The following is a 13,428-nucleotide window of genomic DNA, read 5'->3' on the forward strand; positions in this document are numbered from 1 at the left end:
CATCGGGGCCGATATCTGTGCTCGACGTGCCTGACGCGCACCTCCGAAGTCGGGAAGGGGCAGAATTCCTTTCCCCTCCTGTTCGGGGACGCCCTGCGCTCTCCAGTGAGATGGCTGCTGGCTCTTCCTAGACGAAATAAACCTTGTTTATGAGGATCCTTCTCTCTTGAAGCTGGTATTCGGGGCACGGCCAAGGCTTTGCACATTTTGCAAGCAGAGCTTTGTCACGAAGACTATAAATCCTGTAGATAAATCCTGTAGATAAACCCTGTAGATAAACCCTCTACATTTGGAGAGTCAGCTACGTGCCTGAGGCCACTGCTCGGGTCCACGGCCCATGTCCGCACCCTCGCCTCACGCTCTGAGCCTCCTCCGAGTCACATTCGTGGACTAGGTGGTGCCCAGGCTTCTCTGAATCCTCATGTCCATGCAAAATATTGTGTTGTCTGTATCTTTTTTTTTTTTTTAAAAAAAAACGCATCCCCATAAACACCTTTTTAAGGAAAACTTTTTTCCTGAGACTAAGTCGTTATATGTCATTGAAAAGAGAGAGGTGTGTTATTATTTTTTTTTTTTAAGATTTCTATTTATTTGTTTGACAGACAGAGATCACAAGTAGGCAGAGAGGCAGGCAGAGAGAGAGGGGGACGCAGGCTCCCCGCTGAGCAGAGAGCCCGATGTGGGGCTCGATCCCAGGACCCTGGGATCATGACCTGAGCTGAGGCTTTAACCCACTGAGGCACCCAGGTGCCCTGAGAGGTGTGTTATTCTACCAAGTTCAGCTTGGTGTGAATTAAGGTTTGACTTAGTGGCCCGTGTGGCTGCCGAGCCTTTGGGGAAGTCCTGTCAAGGCTGGACCACACCGCAGCCTCAGTCACCTTCTGACGTCAGGGGTTCTGAGGTCCCTGCAGGGTGTTCAGGAGAAAGACGGCAGCACAGGGAGGAAGCAATCCAGACCTTCACGCCCTCCAGTGTCCCTGTCAGACACGTTGAGAAACTGTAGGTTTCTGTAGGTCTGTAAGCCCAAAGTGTCGTCAGTCTAACCGCTCGCTGCTCACCGGTTCCGTCATTCACGCACCTGTCATTCAGCCGCTGGTCACTGAGTGGCCCCAGTGTGCCAGGCTCAGAAGAACAGGAAGAATAAGGCTGGTGGCCGCTCTTGGGGGATCCCCTAGTGGGGCGGGGGCCAGGCCGGCCAGGCCGTGGGATGAGTGTCAGCGCGGAGGTGTGAGCCAGGTGCTGCGAGATGCTGAGGAGGACGTGAGTGGTCACACCTGCGGGAGGTGGCCAGGCATCATGACCAGGATGTGGGGGTGAGTGGGCGTTGGGAGCCAAGTGAGGGTTTGGGGTGGAAAGAGCATGTCAGCTGTGTGGCTTTGGAAAAATTTCTCAGCCTTTTGGACCTCAGTGTCTCCAGTACAAACCAGGACCGTGATACCCACAGAGACGGGAGAAGAATGATGGGGATTGAACAGGGGAGCTCTGGGCACACGACAGGTATGTTTTCTTGTTCCACGCTGGGGAGACTGAAGGTGTGGCCACTATCACCTTGGCACAGGTTGAAGTCCTCTAAGTGTAGCTTCTAAGGGTCACCATGTATCGGGGTGACTTGAGTGCTGGGGGCTTGGTGTCTTGAGGTCACAGTCACCTGTGGTTCAATTCACTCTCCCCCCAAGTGTGGCCCCCAGCGTCTGCCCAAGGGTGGAAACATAGCTCTCCATTGGGGAGCCCCTTTAGGCTTGACCAGTCAGGCAGCACAGTGCCGGGGTGGGGGGGTCTCCCCCTGCTCGTGTGGCCTTCCCAGGCTCTCCTCCTGACCTCTGCCCATTGTGTGCTCTCTCCGGTGTGGCCCACTGCCGCCCGTTCATGGGCCACAGCAGCAGCCCCCTGCCCCTCTGGAGGCACTTGGTAGGGAGGAAGAGCAGAGGCTTTGGGGCTGCACAGACGCGGGCCCATTCACCCCTTGGCACTGCCACCGCATGTGACCTTGGATAGGTCAGAGAAAGCTGGTTGGAGCCTCAGCTTCTTCATTTCTGGTTGATGCTGATGAAACTCTCTCGGGGAGCTGGGGAGGCTTCTAGAGACATGCAGGTGGGCGCCCGGTGTGGCTCTCAGCGCGAGGTGGGCACGGGCTGGGGTGTCGGTCCTTGGGGCAGACACCCCGATCCCAGAGCTGCTGCACCTTCCTGGGCATCCGGGCTGATCCTCTGTGGGCTTGGCTGGTCTCACGTGGTCACTTCAGGCTCAGGGACACGCTGTCTCCCTCCGTGGCCGTCCTCAGCGCCTCTTCCTGAATCCCAGAGTCGTCTCTGTTCTTAGCTCGGCTCTCGGCGCTCACTGTGCTCCCGTCTCCTCACTGGCTTACAGCGACCCCAGGACCTGTGGGTCCGTCCATGCTGCCTGCGGCTTTGTTCCCGCTTGCCGCCCCCCCCCCCCCCCGTTGGCCTTGAGAGCTCCTACTTGGTAGTCAGCACCCAGCCCTCCTGCGAGGACTCCCCCGAACCGCCCTCTCCTTCCCTGGGAGATTGTCCTCCCTTGGGGCTTCCCCCTCACTTGGTTTCTGCCTCCACGGTGGCACCCATCAGGCCGGATTATTCAGCTGTGTTGCTGCACCTGTTTTTCCTGCCAGACTGTGAATGACTCAGGTGATGAGGTCTTGGTCATCTTTGTAATTGCTCCAGGGATGAGCTCAGGACTAAGCACAGGGCACAGCGTGGAGGGGGAGTTTAATTCATTGACTAATCCAGTGCTCGCTGGTTTCTCTACATTCAAGGTTGTCCAGAGCACCTGGCCCAGGTGGCACATGGTGGACTCTTAGCAAGAATGAGTAAGTAGCTGCAGGGCGCCTGGGGGCCTCAGTGCATTAAGCATCTGCCTTTGGCTCAGGTCGTGATCCCAGGGTCCTGCGATCGAGTCCCGCATCGGGCTCCCTGCTTGGTTGGGAGCCTGCTTCTCCCTCTGCCTGCCTCTCCCCAGCTTGTGCGCTCATGCTCTCTTTCTGACAAAAAAATAAAACAAAATCTTAAAAAAAAAAAGCGAGTAACTGCATCATACCTTTAGTTACACCATGTGCTTGGATGTTGTAGTAGTAATAAAAATAATGATAATAATAATAAAATACGGCATTTATTGAATGCATAGCATATAAAGGTTTCTGTGCTCAGTGGTTTAACTTCATCCATATTCCACTCTCATAATTACAGTACATTCTGATCTTCATTTTACAGCTGAAAAACCTGAAGGACATAAAAGGTAAATGACTAGATTTAAAAAAAAAAAAAAAAAAAAAAAAAAGACTAGATCCGGGCCACACCTGTCGTTTGTGAGGGTCTAGGATTTGAGCTCAAGCCTGTCATCTTCGAGAGTCTGTATTGTGGTCCCCGTATCACTCCTCAGGGCACCCGGGGCTGATGTGGCTGTCTGCTTTCGTCAGCGGCTTTGCTAAAGCTGTTCCTTAACCATTTTGGGTAACGTCCCCCTCCCTCACCTCTACCCCCCCCCCCCGACCCCGGGGTGTCAAGGCCTTGAGGTTCTCAGGGGCTGTTTCTGCTGCGTTTCATTCTCTGGTCTTGCGGCATCAGGATGACCAGTGTTTTCAGGGCACCCAAGAGCTGTTTGGCTCTGGTATCGTAAGACGCACAGACACAGAGGTGACAAGCATGAAGGGAGAATTTGAGGATAGTCCGAGCAGGAAGGGTGACACTCTGCACACGGGGCCACCTGTGGAAGCCCCAGGGGGGTGAAGAAGCAGAGAGAGGAGGGAGAAAAATGTAGGCAGGAGCCTTTCTGTGGTTTCCAAGGGAAGGGATGGGCAGGCCGCGTGAGTGGACGTAGGACTGGCCAGTGTGAGTGATTTTTGCAGGCTCCGGGCCTTCGGGCTGTTTCCGGTGGTCTGGAAGCTGGCCCTGCCGTGATCGGGGCAGGTGGCTGGCCACCGAGGGGGTGAGCGGTTGGGGTGGTTGCGTTATGGGCTCTGGGTTGGTTGGTTTGCGTGGGAAAGGCTTTCTCATAAATGTCATCAAGCTCTGGGACCCAAAGAAGCCGGTTGTGGAGAGCTGGATTTTAACCGAGTCACTAGTTAAGAGTTTTTAAATTTTATTTTATTTTTAAGATTTATTTATTTCAGAGAGAGAGAGAGAGAGCGAGAGCGTGTGCACGTGCACACATGAGTGGGGGGAGGGGCCAGGGGAGAGGAAGAGGGAGACAACGTCAAGCCGACTCTGTTGAGCCACTGTGGGGCTCCATCTCGTCACCCTGAGATCACGACCTGAGGCAAAACCAAGCGTCAGATGCTGAGCCGACGGTACCTGCCCCCCAGGTGCTCCCAGAGGATTTATATTCTTAAGAAAATAAATACATATTGTGCTGAGAAGCTCTGAAGGAAGGTGGACAGGTGCGTTTTCCAGGACACTTTCCGGGGTGTGCTCCAAGTCTGGCGTCACAGACCATACCCTGGATGCCCAGGAGAACACAGAACGTCAGAGCAGGAAAGGGACATACTCTGTCCACTCCAGCCCCTCATGGTACACACAGGGATACTGAGGCCAATGGAAGGGGCCAAACTGGTCTTGGTCATGCAGTTGGGATCCCGTAGTCCTGGGTCCTTGCCACTGCAGGCCTGTAATCCAGGCGGTTCCCCCACTGGGGCCCCCGGGGCTGAGCACCCTTCGGAGCTAGGTGTACTTCTGGGTCAGATGTCCGGAGGACACTAGGCCTGGGACGGGGCAGCCACTGCTGGTCAGTGGTGAGGTCTGGGGGGGCTCAGCTCTCACACACGTGGCCAGGAGGACGTGCCAGGAACAGGGGAGAGCTTCCCCTTAGTGGTTGAAGACATGAAGCCACCAGAGAGCCGCTGGGACCAACACCACCTTCCTCTTTCCTTTAGGAAAAGTACAAAAATCAGGCTGTGCATAGCCCCTGGCCACACCAGTAGCCTGAAATGTGGATAGAGTGAGTCATGGCTTTGAAGTCAGTCAAAGCTGGGTCACATCCCAGCTTACATACCCCTGTTTGCCGGCTCTGTGACCCTGACTAAGTCCCTTGAACTTCTGAGTTCCAGTGTCTTCACGTGTCTATGGAGAAAATCATACTTTTATTCTTCCATTCAGCAAGTGTTTATTGAATAGCTACTATGTGCCAGACACTGCTGGGGATACAACAATAAGGACAACAGGCACTGTCCCTTATGGAGGAAGCTGTTGTCAGCTGAACAGTTAAGCAAAGGAACGTAACTTTGCTAACTGTGGTAAATGTTACAGAGGAGTGATAGGGCACTGTGAGGGGGTGCAGTTATGGTGTGACCAAGTTGAGGCGGCCAGGGACATCCTCTCTGAGGTGACACTTGGCTGTTGTATGGTCTGGCAATGAGTAGTAGCTAACCAGCTGAAATGTGTCTCAGGCAGAGGAAATGGTATGTGCAAAGGCCCTGTGGCTGGAGGGAGTGGGTTGAATAGGAGGCATTAAAAGGCCAGTGTGACTGGGTCAGAGAGATCACAAGGAGCAAGTGGGAGATGAGACTGGACAGGTGGGTGGGAAATTTGTTCACTGAGTTAAGGAAGGGTTTGAAGCATTGTATACATTTTAGGTATTTACTTAAATTACTTTAAGGGACACAATCAGATTGCCAACAAGATGACCATGGTGGTAGCATGGAGATCGAACGGCTGGATTACAAACAGGGATGTGGGCGACCCCATTAGGAGGCTGTGCCTGGCAGAATAACAGTGGTCCCTTGAAGATATCCATGTCCTAAGCCTTGGAACCGTGAAGCTATTATTTACATGGAGAAAAAGAACTGAGGTTGCAGATGGAATCAAGGTTACTCAACACTGACCTTAAAATAGGGAGATTATCCTGGATGATCCAAGAAGGCACAGTATAATCCCATGAGCTCAGAGAGTGGGTCAGAGACCGGGACTTTGGAAGCACTTGACATGCCCTTGCTACTCTGGAGGTAGAGGAAGTATTCTTTCCCTCACTTTGTCATTGAAGAAAAGGAATTTTGAAGACATGAAGTGATCTACTCCAATATCCAGGGCTTAGATCCAATTCCCTTGGCTACAGACACTCTTAGCATTTCTGGGGGATCTGGGGAACTCAGCGGGGTTCAGGGGGACCGATGTTGGGGCTTGGCTTATTCTAATTTCGGCCCCACCTGTAGTGTCTTCCACTTCATCCTCCCCCAACCAGAAAAAACTGACCCTTACCATCTTTTACTTCAAGTTGTATTGAGCAAGAAAAGGAGATTTTGTCACTGGAATTATGATGTAGGAGGACATGCACATTTAGACCGACAGGATTTTGGAGATACAAAAGGAGTCATTTAGTGCAACTTCATCTTCTGCCTGCTGGAAAAATTGAGACCCAGAGAAGGGAATTATCTCACCCAAGCCTACCTGATCTCCCCCCCGGCAAGTGAGAAACAGAACTAAAGTCGGAATTGCCTGATCCCAGAGAAATCATCCTTCTGTTGTATCCTGGATGGGCCCCTGTGTTCCTGGAAACTTCAGTTGGAGTTTGAATGAATTTTCCCATAAAAGTAGGCTTTCTTCACGGAACTTGGTCCCCTTATGACTCTAGCTGTAAGGTGAGCTGTGGATTCCTCTGCCTTCCCTTCCCAGGAAAAGTGAACTCACTTGGATAGAACCATTTCAGGATGAAAATGTTATTCTTTACTCCAAAGTAAGTTTGCAAATGAACTTCAGCGTGCTCCGTCTGTAAACTGGGAGCAGCTGGAGCCACCGCTGTGGACTCTCCCCCTGGTAACCGAGAAGCATTTCTTTTTTCTTTTTTTTTTTTTTTTTTTAAAGATTTTATTTATTTGACAGACAGAGATCACAAGTAGGCAGAGAGGCAGGCAGATAGAGAGTGAGAGAAGGAAGCAGGCTCCCTGCTGAGCAGAGAGCCCGACGTGGGACTCGATCCCAGGACCCTGAGATCATGACCTGAGCCGAAGGCAGCGGCTTAACCCACTGAGCCACCCAGGCGCCCCCGAGAAGCATTTCTATCTGAAGCCTCTCTCCCTTTCGGCTCTGAGCTTGTGGGAGCCTACTGTCCAAATGTTTGTCCATCAGTGCAAGTACCTCTGGAGCCACATAGAGCTGAAGTTGAACTTGGGCCCGGGTCCCACGTGTGTGAACTCGGGCGAGTGGTGGGCTATGGGTGAAGCCATGAGCCAGGACCTGGATCTCGCTCTTCACAAAGATGTGGCTTCTCTGAATCCGTGCAGGTCACTTCCAAGGACACTTCTGAGTAGACTCTCCTGGCAGCCCTGGGGGAGGTAGCCCCATGTCGGTACTTTCTTGTTTTCTTTTTTTTGTAAGGATCTTAATTATTTATTTAAGAGAGAAAGAGAGAGTGAGCTAGAAGGAGAGGGAGAGAGGATGTGAAGCAGACTCCGTGCCGAGTGCAGAGCCTGACGTGGGGCTCGGTCTCCAGACCTGAGATCACGACCTGAGTCAAAATCAGGAGTTGGACATTCAACCAACTGAGTGGGCACCCCCACGTTGGCTCTTTAGAAGAGGAAACTTCCCGTATGATTCCACTCTAACTAGCAGAGGCCCCAACCACGCCATGACCAATCTTTATGGTTCTCTTTCGAGTGCTCAATACTCCGTATCCATCAGTGTGGTCACGCAAGCAAGCAACACACCCCAGCATAAAGTGAAAGACAGCAGGAAAGTGTCTTCCTATTTTCCGTCTGTTCATCTGTCCACACTTAACTGTGTTCATTCCCCAAGCGTTTTCCCATTTTTCTTCATCTATTTGTCTACCTATTTAATCTTTTTGTTTTTTTTTACCTATTTAATCTTTGAGTCACGCAGATGACTTCTTTTGTTGTACATAACTATGGACACGGGATGGTTCGAAACACAACAGGTTCTTTGTCCATAGGCTCAGACTACTATAACAAGAACTGGCTGTGTGCCTTGCACGACAGACATTTATTTCTTGGAGCTCTGGAAGGCTGGTTGTCCAAGATTGGGGTGCCAGTGGGATTGGGTTTTGTTGGGAGCCCATTTCTTGGCTTGTAGACCACCACCTTCCTGATGTGTGCTCACACATTGGAGAGACATCTCTCTGCTGTCTCTTCTTTGAAGGCACTGACCCCCTTCACAAGGGTTCTACCCTGATAACCTTATTACATGGCATTATCTCTTGATTCTTTTTTCAGCTCTGGGGTAACCATTTTATTGTTTTCCTCTCTTTATAGATGAGAATACTGAGGTTTACAAAGGTAGAATTCCATGCTGAAGACCACGCAGCTCTTAGGGGAAGAACAGGGGTTCAAACCCAAGTTTATTTCCAGCATCTATGACTGCTCCCTGCTTGGTGCGTGGGCTCTGGAGGCTAGGCTTCAAATTCTGTGTTAAGAATTTTGAATGACAATGGACAAATCGTTGTGGGGTGGAATGGGATTATTTTCTTCTTGATTTCGAGAGAAATTCTTGTTGCAATACACAAGTTCACCATTCTGGTGTTCTTGTTTTTCTGTTTAATCTCTGAAATCAAACCAAACATTTGGAGGGTTCAGAGTTCCCCTGGCAGGAACATACATTTGGCATTTGATTTGAAACTTTATTTTTAATTGGGATCAAATGTAAGCATTGTGGATTTAAATCGCTGCTGGCCTTCCTAGCCTGCCTCGTGAATGTGAAATGAGTACAGCCATTGTACCCAGTGCGTGCTCGTGCCCCGGGAGGAATTTGAGTTGGATGGTCTAGAACATCTGTATCCAAGCCACATGATTTTTTTTTTATAGCATGCTAATATTCCACAGGAGCTGAAATGGGGGTAGTAACTAGATTCTAAGAAGTGCTTTAGGGGCACCTGGGTGGCTCAGTGGGTTGAGCCGTTGCCTTCGGCTCAGGTCATGATCTCAGGGTCCTGGAATCGAGTCCTGCATCGGGCTCTCTGCTCAGCAGGGAGCCTACTTCCCCCCCCCTCTCTCTCTCTGCCTGCCTCTCTGTCTACTGTGATCTCTCTCTGTCAAATAAATAAATAAAATCTTAAAAAAAAAAAAAGAAGTGCTTTAAATGCATCATTCAGTTGAACCAGGACTGAATTAGTGGCCATACCAAGCAGTTCATAGATGAACAACCTGGTCTCTGCCACTTTCCCAACAACAATTCAGACTTGGGTGGGATCCCTTGGCTCACCTCTGCTGCCTTTCCAGGGCCTGTTGGAGGAGACCCTATCCAGCTTATCCCGACGTGGGTCCAGCATACTAGAACGGTCCTCCTGGAATTTATCCTTCCGGTTTTCCTCATTTGGTTAATGATAGCATCATCTACCCTGTGGCGCGGGCCGCAGACTGCAGTCGCCCTCAACATGTCTCTCTTCCCCCACCCAGCCCGTCCCCGTCCCTCACCACGCCCCGGCGATTCCACCACGAGGAGCTGCCCTCAGCCGCCCCTTCCTCCTCAGCCCCCCTGTTCCCGCCTTGGCTCACTTCCTGACCACCCTTTCCTGGAACAGCCTTTAAATTCACTCCTCGGCCCCCAATACCAGACGTCGGAATGATCTTATAAAACACGGGTGCCTTCATCCCACTCCTCTGTACCCCCCGCCGTGCCCAGAGACTGTTCTCAGACTCTGTTCTCTGGAAGCTCGGGTTCTGCAGCCAACACCGGACCTGGGGCCTCTTCCCTGATGTTAGTTCCTCTTGTGTTTATTTACATGAGGCCTCCTAAAAGATCTTGTTTGAGGAGGGCATTTTTCTGAAGAAGAAAAGGGCCCCACTTTACCCACATCTCCTGACAATGCCCCTCGCAATGGTCCCTCCCACTGTTCTCTGGTCACGGTCATGGGGCCCTCTGTGCTGTGCTCCAAATACACATGTGATGCCTTTGTTTCTTTGGAAACACTCTCTTTTCTGCTTGGAAAGGCCCCTCTCCCTCCTCTTCTCCCCGAGAGCTTCGTCCTTCAGAAGCAGCTTAGACATCCCCTTCTGTGGACGGCACAGAATGCCTTGTACTCCCTGCCGGAAAGCGGCCGGCTCCTCCTGTGCTCCCTCCTGTGCTCCCTCCTGTGCTCCCTCCTGTGCTCCCAGGTGGCCTCGGGCATGTCTCAGAGGTCGTCCAGGGAATGACAGACTTGTCTACCTGTCTTCCCGCTCGGCTGTGAGTGACTCAAGGGCAGACTTTGCATTTCCCCAACTATGCTTTCCCACTACCCCCCTGAGCACCTGATCCCTGAGAGAGAAACTCAGTAAATGGTGATTCAAAGTAACAAGTTAACTAATCACCAGCATGGGCTGGAAAAGCCACACGTGTCCGATGTGCAGCAGGTAGGGCAACAGGCCAAGGGGGTGACGGGACAAGGGAAACAGGCACAGGGGGCTTCAAAGTTTGTCCCTTCTGGGCTGCCGTGGCTGAACCTGGAACATACATGTTTTTGAGTCTAACTTAGGGAGAATTTGAGACCTACAAAAACTCAGCATGTCCCTGGCTACACCAGCGTGTGACTGGCATTCCGGGGGCTCTACCTAGGGCACCTGTAGGAAAAGCAATGGCGCGGTCCCCCCCGGCTCGGGGTGGGGGCCACACCAGCAGTCTGACTGGCTCATCTGCGTGCTGGGCTCTGCCCTTCCCCGAATGGACTCCGTCAATGCTCACACCGCGCCTGTCATCTCTGGGGTGGCTGTTACACCCATTTTGCAGCTAAGAAAACAAGCCTTGTGCAGCCACAGCTAAGAAGCTGTGGAGGCCGCACTAGAAGGCATGACTTCTGACTCCAAGTCCCATGGTTTTGGCACGTTGCCGCGCGTGTGCCTTGGGAAGGAGAGAAGTGGAGGTGGGCAGGGATGGGGGCAGGGCCGATTTATGACTTCGTATTGTGTCCCGTGTAACCCAGGCCTCACACCCTCCATAAACACGCTCAGAGAAAACTCAGCACGTCCTCTTCTTATTTAATTTCTTTTCTTTGAGCTATAAATATGTACCACACAATCCTCCGTGTTCGAGGGTATGGCCTAGTGGGGTGTCCTATCTTCACAAGGTTGTGTGCTGTCCTGACGACTGTCTGTTTCCACAACATTTCCATTCATTAATTTCTCCTGTTTTTCTTTTTCAGATTCCAATGATGAGGGACCCTGGCTGGATTAGAAACGTGTGGCCTTCGAACATTAATGTGAGTGATGTTGCCGTGAACGTACCGCTTGACCTTTACATTTCCAGGGGGGAGCAAGGGCTCTGATGAAGCCTGGGTTCTGCTGTGGATACAAGCCATCTCCCAACCAGGACCCCGCCCCTCCCCCATGCTGGCTGAATTGGCTCAAGGCTCTTCCTTAAGGCTTGAGGAGCCCAGGATGAGCTAAGAACATTTTGGCTAATTTCTAACCTCTTCTCCCTGGATCCTTACACCCCCCAGGCACAGAAATGATTTTGCTGCCTCCCAGATTTGAAAAGCTTTCCATGGCTCCCTAGTGCCCACAGGAAAAGGTTCATATTGGTACTCAAGTATTTGCTGGTTGCCCCTGGTGGGCCGCCCTTACAGGGCTGTGGTCGAATGTACCTAACAAAAGCCCCCACGGCTCTCAAATCCCTTCTGCAGACTCTGCTTCCTCCTCCTATGCACTTTGGTTCCTTTGTCCTGCGTCAGTCCCCCTGCCCCGTGTGGTCTGCAAGCCTTGCGCCAGGCCCTGCTGATGTTTCCTGTGACCGTATTTAGTGCTTTGCAGACCACGGACCCTTCCTTTGGGAACTCCTGAGACTCCATGTCCCGCAGATTGAGGGCCAGCGCCGTCCTCCGCCCCTTGCCCATTCTGGCTTCTGGACTCGTCCTGGATATGGCCCTCGGAGCCTCCGTGGCTGGGGGTGGGGTGGGGGAGATTCTGCTGCAGCACTTGGGCAGTGGGGCCACGCTTCATCTCCAGTTTCTGTCTCGTAGTGTCCTCGCCTTGCCCCGGAACTGTACCTTAGGCTTCAGCAACATCATACGACCAGCTGTATACCTCCGTGGGTCTTAAACCTGAGCTCTTTTCCTGCGGAGGATGGACTTGCGGAGATAAGTTAGGGGGTGGTGAGGCTCAAGGAAAGGCTTTTGGAATGATCCGTTGAGGAAGAGAGAAAGCCTGAACACTCATTTGTCCCTCTGTGGGCTGTCCTAAGCCTTGGAGATCAGAGTGAGGGTGGCATATAGTCTCTGCTCGCAAAGAGCTCCCAGTCTGGCGAGCCTGGAGAGCCAGGAAAAGAATGCGGAACAGAGGATTTGCCGGGGATTCGAGAAGCCGGGTGTGGTGCTGGCCAGAGGGAGAGGTTCTCCAGGGAGATGATTCCACAGGCTTCAGTTGAATGAGTGAAGAAGGCAGCTGAGGGAGGCCTTGTCCCAGGGACTCAGTGAGGAGCAGGTCTGTTTCCGAGGGGATTGGCAGGGACGGGGCCCAATCAGAGGCCAGGAATCCGGACCAGCAGGCGGTTAGTGGCAGTTAAGGCCGGAGCGAGGGGAGCCCCCCACCAAGGAGGAGAGTGGAGGTGGGAAGTCCCGGTGAGTGAGCCTCTCCTCCTGGCCGTGGGCTTGCAGGCTGGTGGTCATGAGGCCGTGAGGCTGCTTCCCAGGGTCGAGTCCCCATTCCGTAGCCCGGGGGTGGGAGCCCATGGCCACCAGGTTTCCAGCCCCAGCCTCTGGCCATGCATGGTGCAGTGGCTACAGTGTACAAGAAAGGGAGGCCAGGAGGGGGGATAGGCGGGGCTTCTCCCGCACACCCTGCTCTGCCCCTCGCACGGCTCATCTAGAAACACGATCAGAAGCAATGGACAGGAGATGCCAAGTAGGAAGTTTCTGTCTCGAGGGTGGAGTGACAGGAAGTCTTGACTGTCTAAGGCAGGAGAACTGGATTAGGAGGACACGTCCTGGCCCGGGCCCCTGAGCCCTGCCACTTAAGAGTATGTGTGTCACCGAGCACGTTTGCTTGCTTCTCTGAGCTTCGGCGCCTCGTGCGCACATGGGGGTTCATGCAATTGTGAGCGGAAGGTGCTTGCCGTCCAGCACAAGGCATCGTGCAGAAGAGAAGCGGGGTTTGGAACTCAGCTCGGATGGGTGGAGAATTTAGAAGCAATTCATTAAAAAAGGCTTCCAAGACAAAGCTGAGTCTTGTGCAGAGTCTTGAAAGAGCCGTAAGTTAGCCAGGCCTGGAGGTGTTCTAGAATAACACTCTGAGTCCAGGCACCTGGGGCTTGTGGCAGGACCAGGTGAGTAGCAGGAGATGACAGTGGAGGAGAGCAGGAAGCAGGGGCCCTGATGGCACGGATGGGGGGGCTGCGTCTACCTTCCTGAGGACCTTAGACTTTACTCTAGTGGTAATGGTAATGGGGATGGGTGGCCTGGAAAGTCCTAAAGCAGGTGACGCCCCCTCAGATCTGTAGCCTCATTAGAGACCAGTCATGGGGTGGGATTGGAGGCAGGGAGACCAGTCAGGAGTTCACGTCG

General features: G+C 52.6%; 1 protein-coding gene across 2 annotated transcripts in view; it reads left to right on the forward strand.

Annotated features, from left to right (window-relative positions):
- The window catches only part of LPIN1 (lipin 1), a 125,965-nt gene that overhangs the window by 20,896 nt on the left and 91,641 nt on the right, over positions 1-13,428 (forward strand). For both annotated transcript variants that reach the window (XM_082745644.1, XM_082745645.1), the window contains exon 2: positions 11,074-11,130. In XM_082745644.1, coding sequence (XP_082601770.1) covers positions 11,074-11,130 — 57 coding nt within the window. The remainder of the gene's footprint in view (positions 1-11,073; positions 11,131-13,428) is intronic.

This window comes from Mustela nivalis (assembly GCF_964662115.1).
Source record: "Mustela nivalis genome assembly, chromosome: 8".
Taxonomy (NCBI): Eukaryota; Metazoa; Chordata; class Mammalia; order Carnivora; family Mustelidae; genus Mustela; species Mustela nivalis.